Raw genomic sequence first — 21,316 nt, 5'->3', positions numbered from 1 at the left:
CTGAGGACATCACCACAGGACTCCCATGGGGTTCAAGCAGCAGTGGTGTGACAATGGGTCATCATTCAGCACCATCCTAGCTGGCAGGAATAGGAAGGTGACAGACTCCTGTAACTGACTATACTGAGGCTGTGAATGGTCCTGAGGGAGGAGCTGGACTCCTGTCACTGACTACTCCCCGGCTGTGAATGGTTCTGAGGGAGGAGCTAGAGTCCTATCACTGACTATACTGAGGCTGTGAATGGTCCTGGGGGAGGAGCCGGACTCCTGTCACTGACTACACCCCAGCTGTGAAAGGTCCTGAGGGAGGAGCCGGACTCCTGTCACTGACTACACCCGGGCTGTGAATGGTCCTGAGGGAGGAGTCGGACTCCTGTCACTGACTACACCCCGGCTGTGAATGGTCCTGAGGGAGGAGCTAGATTCCTGTCACTAACTACACCCGGGCTGTGAATGGTCCTGAGGGAGGAGCTGGACTCCTGTCACTGACTACACCCGGGCTATGAATGGTCCTGAGGGAGGAGCTGGACTCCTGTCACTGACTACACCCAGGCTATGAATGGTCCTGAGGAACAAGCCGGACTCCTGTCACTGACTACACCCGGGCTGTGAATGGTCCTGAGGGAGGAGCCGGACTCCTGTCACTGACTACACCCGGGCTGTGAATGGTCCTGAGGGAGGAGCCGGACTCCTGTCACTGACTACACCCGGGCTGTGAATGGTCCTGAGGGAGGAGCTGGACTCCTGTCACTGACTACACCCAGGCTATGAATGGTCCTGAGGGAGGAGCTGGACTCCTGTCACTGACTACACCCGGGCTGTGAATGGTCCTGAGGGAGGAGCTGGACTCCTGTCACTGACTACACCCAGGCTATGAATGGTCCTGAGGAACGAGCTGGACTCCTGTCACTGACTACACCCGAGCTGTGAATGGTCCTGAGGGAGGAGCCGGACTCCTGTCACTGACTACACCCGGGCTGTGAATGGTCCTGAGGGAGGAGCTGGACTCCTGTCACTGACTACACCCGGGCTGTGAATGGTCCTGAGGGAGGAGCTAGAGTCCTATCACTGACTACACCCGGGCTGTGAATGGTCCTGAGGGAGGAGCCGGACTCCTGTCACTGACTACACCCGGGCTGTGAATGGTCCTGAGGGAGGAGCCGGACTCCTGTCACTGACTACACCCGGGCTGTGAATGGTCCTGAGGGAGGAGCCGGACTCCTGTCACTGACTACACCCGGGCTGTGAATGGTCCTGAGGGAGGAGCCGGACTCCTGTCACTGACTACACCCGGGCTGTGAAAGTTAGACTCATCTTTAATCCAGAAAGTCTGTTATAGACGCATCTGATTTGCCCAGTGTGATCTGCGTCCCTCACAGCTCTCTATCGCCTTATGTCACACGGGCTAGAGACCGATTCACTTACTTCTCGACGATTTTCCCGCCTGAACTGTTTCCATGGAGACCAGTCACGTGGTACCGGAAGTGCTTGGTGACGTCACGTCGTCCCGGTAACAGCGGTCGGATGGGGTAAAATGGCTGCTGAAGTCAGAGGGGCCCTGAATGGGGTGACCCGGGGCTCCTCTGCCTCCCTCATCACCCTGGCGGCCCTCCTCATCCTGTCCTGTCCCTCACAGACCTCCCGCATGTGCCGACACCGGATCCCGGGGCCCGAGGAGGTGAGGCCATACAGAGCAGCCCAGGGGTCCCTCACTGCATTGTGCCCCCATATATATACACACACACACACACACACACACACACTGCTCTCCTGTCACTGAGCCCCCGTCCCCTCCCCCCCACTGCCCTCCTGTCACTGAGCGCTGTCCTCCTGTCACTGAGCGCTGCCCCTCCACACTGCCCTACTGTCACTGAGCGCTGCCCTACTGTCACTGAGCGCTGCCCTCCTGTCACTGAGCGCTGCCCCTCCACACTGCCCTCCTGTCACTGTGCGCTGCCCCTCCACACTGCCCTATTGTCACTGAGCGCTGCCCCCCACACTGCCCTCCTGTCACTGAGCGCTGCCCCCCCCACTGCCCTCCTGTCACTGAGCGCTGCCCCCTCCACACTGCCCTCCTGTCACTGAGCGCTGCCCCCCCCTGCCCTCCTGTCACTGTGCGCTGCCCCTCCACACTGCCCTATTGTCACTGAGCGCTGCCCCCCACACTGCCCTCCTGTCACTGAGCGCTGCCCCTCCACACTGCCCTACTGTCACTGAGCGCTGCCTCCCCCCCCACTGCCCTCCTGTCACTGAGCGCTGCCCCCCACACTGCCCTCCTGTCACTGAGCGCTGTCCCCCACACACTGCTCTCCTGTCACTGAGCGCTGCCCCCCCCCCACTGCCCTCCTGTCACTGAGCGATGCCCCCCCACTGCCCTCCGGTCATTGAGCGCTGCCCCCCCCCCCCACTTCCCTCCGGTCACTGAGCGCTGCCCCCCCCCCCCTACTGCCCTCCTGTCACTGAGCGCTGCCCCCCCCACTGCCCTCCTGTCACTGAGCGCTGCCCCCCCCCACTGCCCTCCTGTCACTGAGCGCTGCCCCCCACACTGCCCTCCTGTCACTGAGCGCTGTCCCCCACACTGCCCTCCTGTCACTGAGCGCTGTCCCCCACACTGCCCTCCTGTCACTGAGCGCTGTCCCCCACACTGCCCTCCTGTCACTGAGCGCTGCCCCCCCCACTGCCCTCCTGTCACTGAGCGCTGTCCCCCACACTGCCCTCCTGTCACTGAGCGCTGTCCCCCACACTGCCCTCCTGTCACTGAGCGCTGTCCCCCACACTGCCCTCCTGTCACTGAGCGCTGCCCCCCCCACTGCCCTCCTGTCACTGAGCGCTGCCCCCCCACTGCCCTCTTGTCACTGAGCGCTGCTCCTCCACACTGCCCTCCTGTCATTGAGTGCTGTCCCCCACACACTGCCCTCCTGTCACTGAGCGCTGCCCCTCCACACTGCCCTCCTGTCACTGAGCGCTGCCCCTCCACACTGCCCTCCTGTCACTGAGCGCTGCCCCCCCACTGCCCTCCGGTCACTGAGTGCTGCCCCCCCCACTGCCCTCCTGTCACTGAGCGCTGCCCCCCCCCACTGCCCTCCGGTCACTGAGCGCTGCCCCCCCCCCCACTGCCCTCCTGTCACTGAGCGCTGCCCCCCCCCACTGCCCTCCTGTCACTGAGCGCTGCCCCCCCCCACTGCTCTCCTGTCACTGAGCGCTGCCCCCCCCCCACTGCCCTGCTGTCACTGAGCGCTGCCCCCCCCACTGCCCTCCTGTCACTGAGCGCTGCCCCCCCCCACTGCCCTCCTGTCACTGAGCGCTGCCCCCCCCCCCACTGCCCTGCTGTCACTGAGCGCTGCCCCCCCCCACTGCCCTCCTGTCACTGAGCGCTGCCCCCCCCCACTGCCCTCCGGTCACTGAGTGCTGCCCCCCCCCCACTGCCCTCCTGTCACTGAGCACTGCCCTCCTGTCACTGAGCGCTGCCCCCCCACAATGCCCTCCTGTCACTGAGCGTTGCCCCTCCACACTGCCCTCCTGTCACTGAGCGCTGCCCCCCCACAATGCCCTCCTGTCACTGAGCGTTGCCCCTCCACACTGCCCTCCTGTCACTGAGCGCTGCCCCCCCACAATGCCCTCCTGTCACTGAGCGTTGCCCCTCCACACTGCCCTCCTGTCACTGAGCGCTGCCCCTCCACAATGCCCTCCTGTCACTGAGCGTTGCCCCTCCACACTGCCCTCCTGTCACTGAGCGCTGCCCCCCCACAATGCCCTCCTGTCACTGAGCGCTGCCCCTCCACACTGCCCTCCTGTCACTGAGAGCTACCCCTCCACACTGCCCTCCTGTCACTGAGCGCTGCCCCTCCACACTGCCCTCCTGTCACTGAGCGCTGCCCCTCCACACTGCCCTCCTGTCACTGAGCGCTGCCCCTCCACACTGCCCTCCTGTCACTGAGCGCTGCCCCTCCACACTGCCCTCCTGTCACTGAACGCTGCCCCTCCACACTGCCCTCCCGTCACTGAGCGCTGCCCCTCCACACTGCCCTCCCGTCACTGAGCGCTGCCCCTCCACACTGCCCTCCCGTCACTGAGCGCTGCCCCTCCACACTGCCCTCCTGTCACTGAGCGCTGCCCCTCCACACTGCCCTCCTGTCACTGAGCGCTGCCCCTCGCGCTGCTCTCCTGTCACTGAGCGCTGCCCCCCCTCCACACTGCCCTCCTGTCACTGAGCGCTATCCTCCCCACACTGCCCTCCTGTCACTGAGCGCTGCCCCCCACACTGCCCTCCTGTCACTGAGCGCTGCCCCCCACACTGCCCTCCTGTCACTGAGCGCTGCCCCTCCACACTGCCCTCCTGTCACTGAGCGCTGCCCCCCCTCCACACTGCCCTCCTGTCACTGAGCGCTGCCCCCCCTCCACACTGCCCTCCTGTCACTGAGCGCTGCCCCTCCACACTGCCCTCCTGTCACTGAGCGCTGCCCCTCCACACTGCCCTCCTGTCACTGAGCGGTGTCCCCCCCCCCCCCACTGCTCTCCTGTCACTGAGCGCTGCCCCCCTCACACTGCCCTCCTGTCACTGAGCGCTGCCCCCCCTCCACACTGCCCTCCTGTCACTGAGCGCTGCCCCCCCTCCACACTGCCCTCCTGTCACTGAGCGCTATCCTCCACACACTGCCCTCCTGTCACTGAGCGCTGCCCCCCCTCCACACACTGCCCTCCTGTCACTGAGCGCTATCCTCCACACACTGCCCTCCTGTCACTGAGCGCTGCCCCTCCTCACTGCCCTCCTGTCACTGAGCGCTGCCCCCCACACTGCCCTTCTGTCACTGAGCGCTGCCCCTCCACACTGCCCTCCTGTCACTGAGCGCTGTCCCCCCACACTGCCCTCCTGTCACTGAGCGCTGCCCCCCACACTGCCCTCCTGTCACTGAGCGCTGTCCCCCACACCCTGCCCTCCTGTCACTGAGCGCTGTCCCCCACACACTGCCCTCCTGTCACTGAGCGCTGCCCCCTCCACACTGCCCTCCTGTCACTGAGCGCTGTCCCCCACACACTGCCCTCCTGTCACTGAGCCCCCCCCCCCCCCGTCCTCCTTTTGCTGAGCGCCCCCTGCAGAGCCCCCTTGTCACATGTACAGACAGTCAGGAGGAACAGTTAGACAGTAACCTCTTCTATAAATATAAGGTATCCCAACAAGTCAGATACTGGCAGTGAATCTCTGGCACTGTCAGCTCCTGGTTTACAGTCACTCTCTCTTTACAGGTCATCTACAAGGTTCATCAGAAGTCACATCATGTGTTCAAGAGACAAGTGGATGAGCAGCTGCGGATGAAGACTGTTTATGACGGCAGCATTGACGAGTGAGTGCAGCAGGGTACACGTCTGTGGTCCTTACATGGCTACGGGAAGGATTAGATTGTGAGCTGATGTGGAGGCCGATGTCGCTTACATTATGAGGATAGTCATACTGTACAGACCTCATGTGTATAAGGTGTGCCAAAAGATTTCGATGAACCTGCCTGGTTTTGTTACATTAACCAGTCAGAGTAGTGACATGGTGACGGTGCCCTCACTGCCTACATTTTCACATAGGCGATCACATGGAGGGAATGGATTTAAAACCCTAAGGACCGTTTAAGCCCCTGTGGAGCAGCACTCTATAAGGAAAACCTACTTATACCATAAGACATTATTATTGATAGCGTCATGCTGTGTTTACAGGGGCCCTCATCATCTAGGGGTCTACAGAGCTCCAAAGCACTTACACTGATATGTAAGTTATCGCCTACACATTATCTGCCTACATCAGCATCACTGCCCTGGAGTCTATAGACCCGACATAAAAGACCAGAAAATTCCTGGCCCTCTGGTATAGGGCTATTTTATTACATACAGATTAATCAGGCCTTTCTGCAGCATCAGATGCCAGAGTAACAGATTTGTACAGTAGATGGACACTGATCTGACGAGACTCTCTGTTTGTCTTTACAGCCTGGTCCCAGCAAGGAGAAAACTTGTCAAAGTGAGTATTGTCATGCCCCGTGTGATGAGCCCTCTGCGTGGTCTATTCTTTGCTATGTTGGTATCATGTGTGTCAGCAACAATTGCAGAAGCAGCATCCCCCACTCTATGAACTGAATATAATGTGATTGTCTGTATCTGTTTTACAGAATAAACTCTTCCCTCAAGCAATCTCCTATCTACAGAAGACATTTCAAGTGCGCAGGCCAAGTGGCTCCATCCTGCTGAGCAGGTAGGTGTGGACCTTCCCTCGTTTCCTCTTCCTTTGTTCTATGAATTGTTCTGATCATGGATATGTCTTCTGTTTATTCTCATAAAGACAATGCGCAAAGAATCAATATGTGCGGAAAAAGTCTGATGCCCAGAGATACTGCCACGAAGGCTGCGCTGAACACACGCGATGTGGGCCGGTCATTGTCCCAGAGGAGCATCTCCAGGTAGTGTCTTGTCCTAGGAGGGAGAGTGTGAGACGGTTGTGTCATCTGTGTTTTATTGGGGTTTTGCCAATTTGAATTGGGGCATTGGGCATTTTTATTTATGGAATAAATGTATTGGAATGTTGCTCTGTAGGTTCTCTATCTTTTGATCTTAATAGCAGTGCTTCCTGAGTGTTTATCACAATATATTCTCCATTTACTTATATATACAAGATGAGTATATACCGTGGCACTTCACCTTAAAAGCTTCATCTTTATTGTATCCAAAAACACATAACAGGACATAGAGGAACACACACTCCCTGCCTTGAGAAAGCGCTCAGCGAAACTGCGAAACAGTTGGCAAGGAGTGTGTGTTCCTCTATGTCCTGTTATGTGTTTTTGGATACAATAAAGATGAAGCTTTTAAGGTGAAGTGCCACGGTATGTAATCATCTTGTTTATACTTATATGGACCCATGTGCACCACCTACAGCACTGATGAGATGTGATTGCACACCTGACTGAGCACAAACGCCTGGGACCACTAGTGCCGATGAGGTAGCTATCTGTGGACTGATATTCTCCATTTACTACTTTGCTCCAGCAATGCTTCCTGTGCCGCAACAAGTTCTGTGGAGCGTCAGGACCCCCGGACAGTGGTGGGATTCGCGACGCAGACTTCATCCTATACGTCAGTGCCATTACAACAGAAAGATGCAGCCAGGAGAACATTGTGGCGTATGCAGCCTATTGTCAGCTGGAAGCAGAAATGGACAGGTAGTGAAACTTATACATACAGTCCATATATCATCAGTATTTCTATGCCCGATTGGAACGTATAGTTCAGTTATGGATAGGAGCCTATACTAGCTCCGCGCACCAGTCACCCGCTTCCGTGTATTTAAAGGGAACCTGTTGTGAGAAACGTTCCAGGATAACTTGTCATTTATGGAAATCTCTGCTCATACTGGCCTAAGTAGCCATGTGGGTGGTCCGACTTGGTGACTTATAGTTGTCAGTGCATAAGTGGACATGTAAAGAGATCTGTTAGTCACTGAGTAGGACCACCCACATGACTACTTAGGCCAGTATGAGCAGAGATTTCCATGAAATTACAAGTTATCCCGAATCTTTTCCCACCAAACTATATATCCATCTTCTCCGCTCCTCCTGCTCTATAACACAATGCCTGAATATTCAGTGTAATATGCTCCCCATCCCTAGATGTAAATGCTTCTCATTCCTGGATGTGAGTTTATTTCAGGAGACCATTAGAAGCATCTGACACTTTGTGGAGTCTCCTTTACAGAGGATTTCCCCAGTTTACACACCATCTTTGCAGTAGGATCCAAACATACACTGCTATATACAGAAGAACAGTCTTTACAGTATATATCTGTATAGCTGGGATGGCCTGGCTTCATGGAAAATCATGTGTTACTCACCAGCAGGATATATGCCCATTATGAAACTAGAAAGTAACATGAGTTTTTATAAGTAATTGCAGTATATTGGTACCTCTACAAATTTAATCCTATAACTCCTTATCCATTTAGGCCCATTGCAGGATATGCCAACCTGTGCCCCAACATGATCTCCACCCAGCCCCAGGAGTTTGCGGGCATGTTATCCACAGTGAAGCATGAGATCATTCACGCTCTGGTAAGTAACTTAAATCGTATTCATCTCAGTGGTTTCGTATGATAGATGGCCAAAACCCTTCCACATCCATTAGATACAAGCTGGTTTTCTACCTGGCCACTGAGTATGATGCTATAGCCACATCCTGCCCCATCACATACCGTGTCACCTCGGTGTCTCTGTGCACTCATAGTTTTCATATGGTGGGGTAAACTGCCCATAGGAACCAATCACAGCACAGCTTTCAGCTCTGGTAAAATGGAAGCTGAGATGTGATTGGTTGCTGTGGACATTTCACATTAGTATCTATTTTACACCGTTTGATAAAATTTGGCCATTGTGTACGTATGTGCAGTTTGGGAGCCATGTATATGTGAGAAGTAGTATTAGAATATGCGCATCACATGATTCCTTTGTTTCCCAGGGATTTTCAGCTGGTCTATTTGCATTATATTATGATGACAATGGGGAGCCCTTGACACCCAGGAACATGAATGGTCTTCCTGTCTTCAATGAAAGGTGAGTTTCCTTCTTATTCTGTCTGTTTGGACATTACAGGAGGTATAAGTGGCGTTATAATCTTCCTTTATTGCAGCCTTGGGGTTTACCAGTGGAGTGAGAGAGTCGTTCGCACTGTGACCAGGAACTGGCATGTTAGAGGCTCTAAAATGGTTCCACACAATGTCTACCTGCTGGTCACTCCAAGGGTCACTGTGAGTATGTCATAGTCACGTGAAAACGAGTGCAGGTTAAATATGGTGTGTGTCTAATATGTGTGTGTGTGTCTATGTATGTATATATATCTCCCTTAATGCAGAAAGCAGTGCCAGCTTTTTATCCTATAATTCCCTTTATTCTCTTATGCCCAAAACATATACATTAACGGAACCACTGACTTGCAATGAGTTATGAAATGACTCTGCATATATCGTCCTAGTCTATACAGCAAAGAGAAGTGCAGAGACAGGAAGTGTCTGCTTGTTCAGAATAGTTCAGGAATTTGTTTAAATTAGTATATATAATATATATTTTTATCCTATGTGTAGTTTGTTCTCTCCTAATGTTACATTCTTATAAATTCTTGTTAAAGGGGTTATTCAGCCTTGGGGGGACTGGGGAGGAGGTGGCTGAAATAAAAGACGTCCACTTACCTCCCCGGTTCCAGCGGCGGGTCCCGCATCACGGCGATCCGGTGCCTGGTTCCCGGCCGCTTCCGGGTGTCTGACGCTGCCCGAGACGCTACGTCTAAGGGCCACTCAGTGAAGGAGGCGGGATCCGTGTGAAGTCGGCTCGGATCCCGCCTCCTTCACTGAATGGCTGAGCGGCCCTGAGACGTAGCGTCTCGGGCGGCGTCAGATGCTCGAAAGCGGCCGGGAACCGGGCACCGGATCGCCGTGATGCGGGACCCGCCGCTGGAAGTAAGTGGACGTCTTTTATTTCCGCTACCTCCTCCCCGGTCCCCCCAAAAAAGTGCCCTCAGGCTGGTTAACCCCTTTAATCATCGTTTGGACTGATGCATTGTGGGGGCAATGTCATACTTTTTCCAGGAAGAGGTGCGCAATCACTTTGACTGCCCGATACTGGAGGGAATGGAGCTGGAAAACCAGGGTGGAGTCGGGACGGAGCTGAATCACTGGGAGAAGCGGCTGCTGGAGGTGCGGGGGCAGGAATTCTTATGGATTTTTTTGTAGTCCTTCTCAATACTTACTGTACTGTCCCCCACAGAATGAAGCCATGACCGGCTCCCACACACAGAATAGAGTCTTCTCCAGAATCACCCTTGCACTGATGGAGGATACGGGGTGAGCGCTGATATAAGCCTCATAATCTGATCTATAATATATGTCTGGAGATGCTGTACTCAGTATCTCCAGAGCAGAGAGATTTATTTCTGTGCACTGCCTGCATTAGGTAGATGTTTTACATCAGCTTCATGTCTTAAAGGAGAAGTCTGGCGAAATTTTTATTCAAGTACTGTATTGCGCCCCCAAAAGTTATACAAGTCACAAATATACACTTATTACGGGAAATGCACATAAAGTGCTTTTTTCCCTGCACTTACTACTGCATCAAGGCTCCACTTCCTGGATAACATGGTGATGTCACGACCTGACTCCCAGAGCTGTGCAGGCTGTGGCTGCTGGAGAGGATGATGGCAGGGGGACACTGAGGGACACAGGGCACTGGAGGGACACTGAGCATCCCTCTGCCATCATCCTCTCCAGCAGCCACAGCCCACACAGCTCTGGGAGTCGGGTCGTGACATCACCATGTTATCCAGGAAGTGACATCACCATGTTATCCAGGAAGTGACATCACCATGTTATCCAGGAAGTGAAGCCTTGATGCAGTAGTAAGTGCAGGAAAAAAAGCACTTTATGTGCATTTCCTGTAATATGTATATATTGGTGATTTCTATATCTTTTGGGGGGCAATATATATTTTTAACCCTATGTTGAGCTACACTGAACTAAATTGCTTCCCTAAATAACTGGAAAAAACTATTTTGATTTTGGAGCCACTATAGCTAAAAGATTAGGGCTGTTGGCTTTTAGTCAGGGGCAACGTTTTCATCGATTGGTTGGGTTTAATGGATATAGGAAACATGCCCTTCGATACGGTAACTAGGGATAACAGCCATGGATTAGACTAATCTAACCTGCTGATATGTCCCTATTGCACAGGGACGCCAAGGAGGAAGGTATGTCTCTGGTGCAGTAAGTCATGTGCTCCTCAGTCCGATGAGACCATTTGGAGCACTGTACCGCCCCCATAGAGATGATCCGCACCGACCCACTCCTTTCTAATGATAGCAAATGGAGCAGGCCGGCTCCTAAAGGTGCTCCTAACGGTCTCACCTGACTGTGGAGCACACGACTAACTGCTCTGGAACATTGCAATAGGGATATATCAGCAGGTTATATTTGTCTAAGCTTCTGATAGTTCCCCTTTAACCCCTAGCTGCACCAGGATGTTACTGATCATCCTGGTTCCTCTAGGGGAGGTCGCGCGACGACCCCGCTCTGAACTGCCGCGATCCCGGGTGCTTTAAGCATCCCAGGACTGCGGCTATTAGCAGGCACGGTCCGATCTCCGTGCCCGCATCTACTTCGGGCCGGGGTCTGTGCCGTAATGGCGCTGATCCCGGCTCGGCACTCTATTGCTTTGGCTGCAGCAGCTGAAAGCAATAGAATGCCTGTCACATTGATCTATGCAGTATATCTATACTTAGTGAGAGATTACAGCAGTCATACTAGAAGTCCCCCAGGGGAAATAACCCTAACCCCAGGGGGGCTTCTAGTATGTGTGTAAAAAAATTTACACACAAAAATCCCCTCCCCTAATAAGAGTTTGAATCACCCCCTTTCCTCATTTTATAAATAAACATGTTTGTTATCGCCGCGTGCGTAATCACTCAAACTATTAAATTATCACATTCCTGATCTCGCACGGTAAACTGTGTAAATGTAACAAATTCCAAAGTGCAAAATAGCTAATTTTTTGGTCGCATCAAATCTAGAAAAATTGTAATAAAAAGCGATCAAAAAGTCGCATATGCGCAATGAAAGTACCAATAGAAAGTACACATCATGGTGCAAAAAATGACGCCTCACACAGCCCCATAGACCAAAGGATAAAAGCGTTATAAGCCTGGGAATAGAGCGATTTTAAAGAACATATATTTGTTTTAAAAGGTTTTAATTTTTTAAAAGCCATGAAATAAAATAAAATAACATGTTGCATATCGTTGTAATCGTACTATATTGAGGAACGTGTATTACAAGTCAGTTTTACCCTAGGGCGAACAACCCGACCCCCCCCCCCCCCCCCCCCCCCCCAAATGAAAAATGTTTTTTTTTCAATTTCACCACGCACACATTTTTTTTTTCTGGTTTGACGGCATATTTTAGGCAAAAATGATGTCTGCCATTGCAAAGTACAATTAGCGGCGCAAAAAATAAGGGCTCATCTGGGTCTTTGTGGGAAAAAACGAAAGGGCAAAAATAAAAACTGGCTGTGTCCCCTAAGGGTTAAAGAGCCAGACCTGCAACAATCAATTGGCATCCAGATGAAACATCCCATCTAAAAATCCCATATAGAGAGTGACTGAGCAAAGCAGAGGGCTCAGGACAGGGCACAGACATCAGGCAATGCTCCATCTTACCTGTAACATGGAAGATGCATTCTCCAGCCACTTATATTCCTTTGCTCTTGGGATTGTAAACTCCTGCTGTGGAGCGTTATTGAAGCTCATCTTACCGCCGTGGCTCCTCTGTTACTTATTGCACATATGTAACATTCAGTGAAATCACAGCTTGTTTTAATGATTTATTTTTAAAGCTGGTACAGAGCAAACTACAGCATGGCGCAAAGGCTGGAGTGGGGGCGAGGGAAAGGATGTGACTTTGCAATGAAAAGCTGCAAGTTCTGGATCGATCAGCAGAGCAGAAAGTAAGGAATATCTGAGTCTTGTGCGCTGTGATATCTCTGGGTATCGCAGATAAAACAGCATCTATTCTCTATGTACAGGAAGCAAAATGTCAGCCCCTTCTGCAACACACTGCGAGGAAATCCTCTAAAACTGACCTGCCGCCAGGACCAGAAGGCGGTGGCAATATGTAACTTACAGAGGTTCCCCAAGAGCCTTCCCCAAGAATATCAGGTATTTACCAGTTACAGAGCCCAGTATTACCTATTCATCTGCAGATTACAGGCTCCTCACATTATATATTGAACTGTTGATCATGTACTAAAAAGTGTGTGAATAACATTACTGATCCTGAGTTACATCCTGTATCATACTCCAGAGCTGCACTCACTATTCTGTTGGTGGGGGCACTGTGTACATACATTACATTAGTGATCCTGAGTTACATCCTGTATTATACTCCAGAGCTGCACTCACTATTCTGCTGGTGGGGTCACTGTGTACATACATTACATTACTGATCCTGAGTTACATCCTATATTATACCCCAGAGCTGCACTCACTATTCTGCTGGTGGGGTCACTGTGTACATACATTACATTAGTGATCCTGAGTTACATCCTGTATTATACTCCAGAGCTGCACTCACTATTCTGCTGGTGGGATCACTGTGTACATACATTACATTACTGATCGTTATATGTTGTACATCTTACATTGGTTTAGTCATTTTTTTAGCCTGAGAACAGCTGAACTAGACCACAATCCTATGATTTTCATTGTAGTTATTGCATTCTCTTTCGTGTCTTTTATCCCAGTATTTTGACTACATTCCTGATGTGGTAGAAGAAGATCTTGCCTACTATGGCGGGGCAGTGGAGATTGCTGACTTTTGCCCTTTCACCCAGGAGTTCAGCTGGCACCTGAGTGGAGAATACCAGAGAAGCTCCGACTGCACCATGTCCCAGAACCAGCCCGGTCAGTCCTTGCTATAAGCTCAGGGCCATACACACTATGTTGGTAGGATTTTTGTGGTCAGTACCAGGAATAATACATAATGTATTAAACTAAACCCACAGCTGTCATCCAGAAATCTATACAATGGGTGCAGAACAGCGGCCACATCATACTGGTCCTTGTGTATAAATTGGGGCACACTTATCAAACTTGTCTAAAGTGAAACTGGCCCAGTTGCCCCTAGCAACCAATCAGATTACACCTTTCATTTTCCAAAGACTGTGAGGAATAAAAGGTGAAATCTGATTGGTTGCTAGGGGCAACTGGGCCAGTTTCACTTTACACCATGTTTGATAAATCTCCCCCATTCTGTATACGTTTTGTACTGTCATGTGATGGTAAATTTCCTCTATGTTCCAGCTGCATCCCGGAACTATGGAGCAGAGCGCTACGGGCCGGAATCTGTCTGTGTGGAGCAGAGAGCGGCGTTTGTCATTGAGCAGTGTACAAAGAGGATGAGTTACCCTGACTGGGGCAGCGGCTGCTATCAGGTATGGACAGTCACTGGTTGTAGATGAAACAATCCCCGATATACGTCTATACGTATATATTTTTTTCGACAAGTGTTAAGGAGGATGAAAGAAATAACACGCTCTCACCTCCCCGGCTCCAGCACTGGTGGCCACATGCCACTGATTCAATCCCCTTATCTCTGACTGGGGATCCAGGCTGTCACGTGTCAGGTCTGCTCAGCCAGTCAATGGCTGAGCTGGGACCCCTCTTCGACTGTTGACTGGCCGAGTGGACCTGACACGTCACAACCTGGGTCTCCCACCAGGAGCACTGGAGCCAGGGAAGTTATTTCTTTTATCCTCTCTTGCACTTATGAAAAAGAGATGTCGTCCTTCTCCTTTAAACTTTTAGGCCCATCAGCCTTCTGATAACCAGAGGCAGAGGAGCCAGTACGTACTGTGTGTCTGGTGATTCCATCAGTTCTGGATAAGACCTCTTCACGTGATCATTCTTGGATTTTATTCACTGTAAATTCTGTGATATTTTAATATAGTAAGCAGTGTGAAAGGGATTATCCAGGATTAGAAAAAGCACAGACACTTTCTTACAAAAACAGCGCCACCCCTGTCCTCGGGTTGTGTTTGGTATTACAATTCAGCTCCATTCACTTCAGTAGAACTGAGCTGCAAAACCCCCACACCCAAACTAAGGACTAAAATGGAGCTGTTTCTAAAGGTGGCCATGTTTTTCTAAGCCTGGATAATCCCTTTAAGGACACTTGTATGTATTATCTAACAGGTGAGTTGCACCCCAGAAGGCCTACAGATATGGCTGGAGGATGAACCCTACCTGTGCAGCCGTGCTGGCCAGGTACTCACTGTTGGCACCCAGATCAGTGGATGGTATTATGAGGGGAAACTTGTCTGCCCCTCCTGTTCGGATTTCTGTGACTTCTGCCCTCCGGAGCGGGATCCCCCTCCAGACAACAGGACAAGAGCCGCCCCGATAGGTATGTTTTGGTGTGAACACGAGCAAATATGGGACCTGTGTTAATGAGCTATAGATTAGGGAGTGACAGAACAAGCATGCCTGTTGTGTATTAGATTATGAAATAAAAGCTTCTGGATGGGGAAAATAACTTCAAAAACTTTATCAGCACTAATAGATGACTACCTGTTTTCTGTGTTTTTCAGATCTCTGCTCTCGTTCTTCAAACCTGGTGGTCACCTTGTGGCTTCTAATGCTGAACTTGCTCCCCCTGCTGGCAGGGTTCTTCCTCTGTGTATACAAGTGACTGATGCTGCGATTCATCTCACTGTGTCCTGGTGACACCTGCTGCACTTTATATAGACAGATATGTGGACGTGCCATGTGCTGGACTAGGGCATTACAGGTGTCCATGGGGCAAAGCAGAATAGATTCTGAAATGTTTACCTGAATCTAGAAGCTTTGTAAAGGCGACTCTAAGGTCCCAACCATTGGGGGCAGGGTTACTATATATTTTATTCCCCTTAACACAGGTTCCAGTTGTAAGCTCAGGACAAGGCCGTAATCTCTGTATATTTATTATAGAGTTCGTTTTTTGTGCCATCTCTGTCTAATGTGGACAGCTGTGCGCTGCACCTCTATAGGGAAATTCTGCCAGTCCCTCTTCCCAAAGACCAGGGCTACACTCCATGTGGCATATAGTCCCTCCCCTGAGGACCAGTGCTGTATTTGGCATATATTTCCTCTTTTGAGGAGCAGTTTTATGCTGTATGTGCAGTATAGTTCCTCCCCCAAGGAGTAGTTCTATGCTGTATATGGTTGTGTAGTCCTTCCTCCAAGGAGCAATTCTGTGCTGTATGCACTGCATGGTCCCTCCCCCAAGGAGCAGTTCTATGCGGTATGCACTGCTTAGTCCCTCCCCCAAGGAGCAGTTCTATGCTGTTTATGGTAGTGTAGTCCCTCCCCCAAGGAGCAGTTCTATGCTGTTTATGGTAGTGTAGTCCCTCCCCCAAGGAGCAGTTCTATGCTGTTTATGGTAGTGTAGTCCTTCCAAGGAGCAGTTGTACGCCATACGTGGCAGAAGCCTCTCCCCCGACGCCATATGTGGCTGATTTTACTACACTACATTCTCTGAATGCACTTTTTAAAGCACTTGTCCGATCTTTTATGAGTAATGCTCAATCCTCACGTAATGTAAAGGTCTGCAACTTTTTTTAATTTTTCAGTTTCCTCCTTTGTCCGACTCTAGTCTTGCTTCTGCTGTCAGTGAATGTAAACTTTCTAGTTTACACCCTAAGGGTACATGGAATGGCGGCGGAAAACCTGTTGCGCATTCCGCAGCATGCATCTGATTGCGGACTGCGGCGGGCGTGCCCGTCTCCGCCTATGTCATAGACTCCATTCTATGCACGGGTGGAATCCATCGTCCATCCAAGGAATTAAAAGGTTCATCCTTTGGATTGACAACGGAATCCGCCCATGCACAGAATGGAGTCTATGACACAGGCGGAGACGCGTGCCCCCGCCACAGTCCGCGATCGGGTGCAAGCTGCGGAATGCGCAACAGGTTTTCCGTCGACATTCCATAGTGTGCACGTACCCTACGTCTTAGGTCACCCATAATACACTCCATACTGAAAGCGAGCAGACAGGTGGACAGTGCTAAAGAATTGAAACTATTAGAAAGTTACAGATCTTTCCACTGGATGGATGCAGCTTTCTGTACATTAGACTGGACAGGCCCTTTTGTCTTCTATAATGTACTGTATGTGGGTCAGATTGAGGAGGGAGCAGAGTCTTATTTATTACTTTTTACTGCGGATTCATGAAACTTTTGCTGATGTATTATATGACTAGCAGAAGATTATAGATCTGAGATTTAGTGCAATAGAAATGTACGATTGTGCTTCTTATCATTTTATATATTTAAGATGTCATTGAGAAGTTTACATGACTTTTATTTATGAGATTTTCCCTAGAAAGAACACTTCAGATACAGTCCTGTGTCATGTAAGGTACAGGTCCTCCTATTCTATTAGTGGCTGCAAAGAGCGACTGCCAGTTGAAAGAGCCCGTCTTGCCTGTTCAATAATCCAGTGGCGGACTGATAACAATGGCCGTCATTTAGAGGGGAAAACAAGAGGTTGTGCAAACTGGACGTGGCTTCTAAGAGATGCTCAGCTTAATGTTTCTTTAAAATCTGGGCCCCTGTTCCCAGCTTATTGCTGTAGAATAGATGTCTGGCTCTGGAAGTCCTTCCAGTATTAGCTGTATATTAAAGGACATCTCCGGTGATATTTATTTTTTGAGGCAATTAAAACACATTACAAAGTTATATAACTTTGTAATGTTCTCTAATTACCTTTCTGCCCCCTTCCCTATCAACTTCCTTCTGGATGTTGATGCTGTCTTCACAGCGGGCCGCCCCCCCTGTGAGATGTCAGCAGATGATTCACAGCTTGCTCAGCTCTGACTGAGTAAGCTGTTAGTCTTCTGACATTGCCAGCCGAAGAAGGAGGAAGTAGTGCCAAAGAGATGAAGATGCAGACAGGTGCTACAGGGACCTGTGATTGGTGGGAGATTCAAACAGGGATGGACCCAGGAGTGAGGGTAAGTATAAAAAATGTTTGTTGCTGTTTTTTATTTTTTAATAGTGCCGGGGTTGTCCTTTAAAGAATTCCTGCATTTACGGCCCATGTTCAGTACAGATGGATCGATGTGGTGACACTTACCATGGTGTAGCACAAACCAAAACTAATGCAGTGAGCTCATTCCAGGATAATGATGTGTTAATGTAGACGATGTTCACATTACCTGCTGGTTGTATGGGATTATATACAATGGGCTTACATGCACAGACGTCAGACCAGTAATGGGGGGAAACCTCTGATCAGCCCCTCTCAGTGTAAAGCTATGGTATTGGACGGCAGTCCTATAGACTTTGGTGTGGCAGCGTGTAGGCTTGATTGCAACTACATTCAAACATAGCACGGGACCCCCATTGTAGAAATTGCGGAGGACCACATCAACGCTAATGTCTATAATTTTCTTCTTCAGTACCCTAATAATGTAAATGGATATAGGTCTGAGAGAAATTGGCCTGGTATCTGTGCGCGTATACCCAGACTAAGGGCCCTATTACACCAAGTGATTATCGGCTGTACTTGGCCGATTTCCAACTGTTCCGGACAATAATCATTAAGTGTAATAGCTCATTCTAAGAGGCAACAATCAGCCGACATGCACAATGTCAGCTGATCATGATAGCAATGGTCTGCTGGCCGTCGCTCCGCTCTTTTCTATGGGTACCTGTAAAATGTATAGCTCGATATCTGTACATTGAATAGCACAGGCATCAAGGAGCAAGCAAGAGCTGACCTTGTTTCAAAATATCGTGCTGTGTAATACGGCCCTTAGAGATGGCGTATGATGTTTGCTGTTCTCCTTGTACGGCTGCGCCCGTCCATGATGAATGTTTCATGTGCAATAGTGGTCCTTCTCATGTACGGGAAATCTTTGGTGTCTTTATGTGTTGTCTTTTATGTTGTAGATTTAGCTGCTCCCTTTTGGCTCATGTCCAGAGCGCCGGGTATCCCAGGGTAAATAAGGCAATGTACTACCTCAGCCAGAGCTGAATGATAGTCTGTGTAACTGTATGTAGTGTGTGTGTGTGCGGAGGTGTTTCATGTTCCCCTTCCTCTCAGTGTTATTAGAAGTTCTCTTTTATTTTATTCACTGCCGCTTCATGTCCGCGGCCTCCTTACTGGAGTTGGTGGAGTTTCTTTAGCTTTGTAAGGGGTTCTGGTTTATTCTCAATAATCCTCCATCATGTTATTGGAACAGTGATCTGGATGTACTAGAAAAACATTTGCAGCCGTATCCTGTAGATGCCCCATGTGTGCAGTGACTGGAACGGGAAAACGTGGCTGCAGAAATCTGACCATGTGTCTATCCTTTTAAGAAACAAGATCCTAATAATATACGAGTGATCGCAGAAAAGAGGATGGACAAGCCTGTGTGTGCCATCATGTAAGCCGGCAGGGCAGTCACAACTTGGTCAGCCATGGCAGTACTATCCCTGTGGGTGGCAGGGGCATCAAGGCCTGTTGATTGTTTGCAGGGTTTTTTTGTTGTGATCCTATTGTAACCAACAATATTTTATATCTGGAAACAAAGTCAATAAAGAATCGGACGTTGTACTTGTGTCTTCTGTCATCTGTCCTTGTACGCTGGAGGCTGAATATCCACTTTTGTGGTTGATGGTGGAGTGGTTTGTCAGCATAGAGATATGAGTCTGGTTTATTTGAGGTGGAGGGCTGTTGTTGAATGTTTGTTCATAGCTGTAGAGAGCGGAGGGAGAGCAATGGAGAGTATATGCTATTAGATAGTTCTATAATACGTTGTAAACAAGAATGCCAGGAATATGGAGAATATAAGACATAGCCATGGAGGTGCCCAGCTATCAGAAGACCATAAAGAAAAGTAGAAGGGTTTAAACCCGATCTGGTTCACCCGAGTGTTCGGCATTTGACTTCTGGTTAGAGATGAGTGATCCTGCCGAGCTATGGGTTGGAACCAACCCGAACAATCGGCCTTTGATTCCCGCTGTCTGCTTGCACCTGAGAAGGTGGATACAGTCCTATGAGCGATAGGCTGTGTCTGTTTTCCAGGTGGTCCTTGGGCTGTATCCACCTCCACGGAGAGGACAGACAGCAGGAAGCAAAAGCTGATTGGGTTCGTACAAATCTGAACCTCTGAAGCGGGTTTTCTCATCTCTACTTCCGGTGCCTGGAAAAGTTGGATGCAGCCCTAGCGCTTCTGGGAAAATATGGCTATGGCCTATGGGTGTATCCGTGTTTTCTAGGAATTTCTAAGGCAACATCCGACTTCTTTAGCCACCGGTAATCAAATGCTGCATGCTCGGGATTTTGTTCATCTTATAATAGTCAAATAATTTGCAGTCCCCTTTTACTATAGCTGTACATCCAGTAGCCCCTTGGACCTCCTTTAGGTTTTAGAACTATGACAATTCTTGTAGATCTCAGTAGGAGATTGTCTTAATCAGCAAGAATATCGGCTCAGGTGTGCAGGATCACTCTGAAGACTCTGTTCTACTTTGTCTCATAGATATGGGAACTGGCAGAACTCGCTATCACGTTCCTGGAGCCAATCAATATGGATGGTGCATTGTCCTGCTAACACACTCCTTAAAGGAGAAATCTGGGGGAAATGAAAATTATTCAGGGCAGGGGGTGGAGGGGGGAAACATAATGCTTACCAGTCCCTGTGCCCTTGCATCGTTGCTCCAGGACTGCTGCCGGCATTCTCCATCTCTTTCCCCTGTTATGTCACAACTGGGCTGATAGATGCCCCACTCAGCCAGTTAGTGACCAGTCAGTGACTGCATTGCTGCAGTCACTAACTGCCTGAGCAGACGGTCTGAAGCCCTTTCCCTCCATCTCATGATGTGCTAAAAGAGCGCAAATGTCAGGGTGCACCAAGATCACATTCCACCCACCATTACATCTCCACCAGCAGGAACTGTTCACACCTGACAAGAAAGGCTCATTGATTCATGCTGCTTGTGACAAAATCTACCTCCATTAGCATAACGCCACAGAGATCTGGATCAATCCGACTGGTCGTGTTTCTCCACAGCGATCTGGAACCATCTGACCGGCCGTGTTTCTCCACAGAGATCTGGAACCATCTGACCGGCCGTGTTTCTCCACAGAGACCTAGAACCATCTGACTGGCCGTGTTTCTCCCCAGAGACCTGGAACCATATGACCGGCCGCGTTTCCCAACATGGTCAATGACAATGGCAGAGACTTGGTGAGACGCTGTTCACATGTGTGTTTCAGACGGCTGTGTTTTGGTTTACATTAACTATGAAAACCATGATGCAGATGGGAGGAGAGCCTCAGAGTTGTGTCTGTCACATACCAAGCATCTTCAGATTCCTCCTGGTATTACTGCCCCTAGTTATGGCAGGTGGACCACATGGGGGCAAGAAATCCTGTGTTAGTTGGTAGCTTAAAGGAGAAGTCCAGTGAAAGTTTTTATTAAACTATAGTATTACCCCCCAAAAGTTATACAAATCACCAATATACAATTATTACGGGAAATGCTCATAAAGTGCTTTTTCCCCATCCGAACCTGAACATCTGAACCCGAACGATCGGCATTTGATTAGCGGGGGCTGCTGAAGTTGGATAAAGCTCTAAGGTTGTCTGGAAAACATGGATGCAGCCAATGACTATATCCATGTTTTCCACATAGCCTTAAGGCTTTATTCAAGGTCAGCAGCCACCGCTAATCAAATGGATGGATCAAATTCGGATGGACTCGAACCCGAACCCGGTTC

General features: G+C 50.0%; 1 protein-coding gene across 2 annotated transcripts; it reads left to right on the top strand.

The window, feature by feature from the left end:
* Positions 1-1,495: 1,495 nt before the first annotated feature.
* On the top strand, positions 1,496-16,346 carry LMLN (leishmanolysin like peptidase). Of its 2 annotated transcripts, XM_069982484.1 has the most exons (17): positions 1,496-1,678; positions 5,245-5,342; positions 5,974-6,004; positions 6,153-6,235; positions 6,323-6,440; positions 7,027-7,199; positions 7,979-8,084; positions 8,488-8,582; positions 8,659-8,776; positions 9,611-9,718; positions 9,789-9,865; positions 12,405-12,515; positions 12,594-12,726; positions 13,311-13,470; positions 13,870-14,000; positions 14,761-14,971; positions 15,156-16,346. In XM_069982484.1, the coding sequence occupies exons 1-17, from the start codon at positions 1,535-1,537 to the stop codon at positions 15,254-15,256; spliced, it is 1,998 nt and encodes a 665-aa protein (XP_069838585.1). In that variant the 5' UTR covers positions 1,496-1,534; the 3' UTR covers positions 15,257-16,346. The 2 variants fall into 2 exon arrangements, with proteins under 2 accessions (XP_069838585.1, XP_069838586.1); XM_069982485.1 differs by lacking the exon at positions 9,611-9,718.
* Positions 16,347-21,316: the final 4,970 nt, after the last annotated feature.

Source organism: Dendropsophus ebraccatus, chromosome 9 (assembly GCF_027789765.1).
Source record: "Dendropsophus ebraccatus isolate aDenEbr1 chromosome 9, aDenEbr1.pat, whole genome shotgun sequence".
In the NCBI taxonomy this organism is placed as follows: Eukaryota; Metazoa; Chordata; class Amphibia; order Anura; family Hylidae; genus Dendropsophus; species Dendropsophus ebraccatus.
The sequence above is the reverse complement of the archived record's forward strand: the minus strand, read 5'-3'. Positions and strand labels throughout refer to the sequence as shown.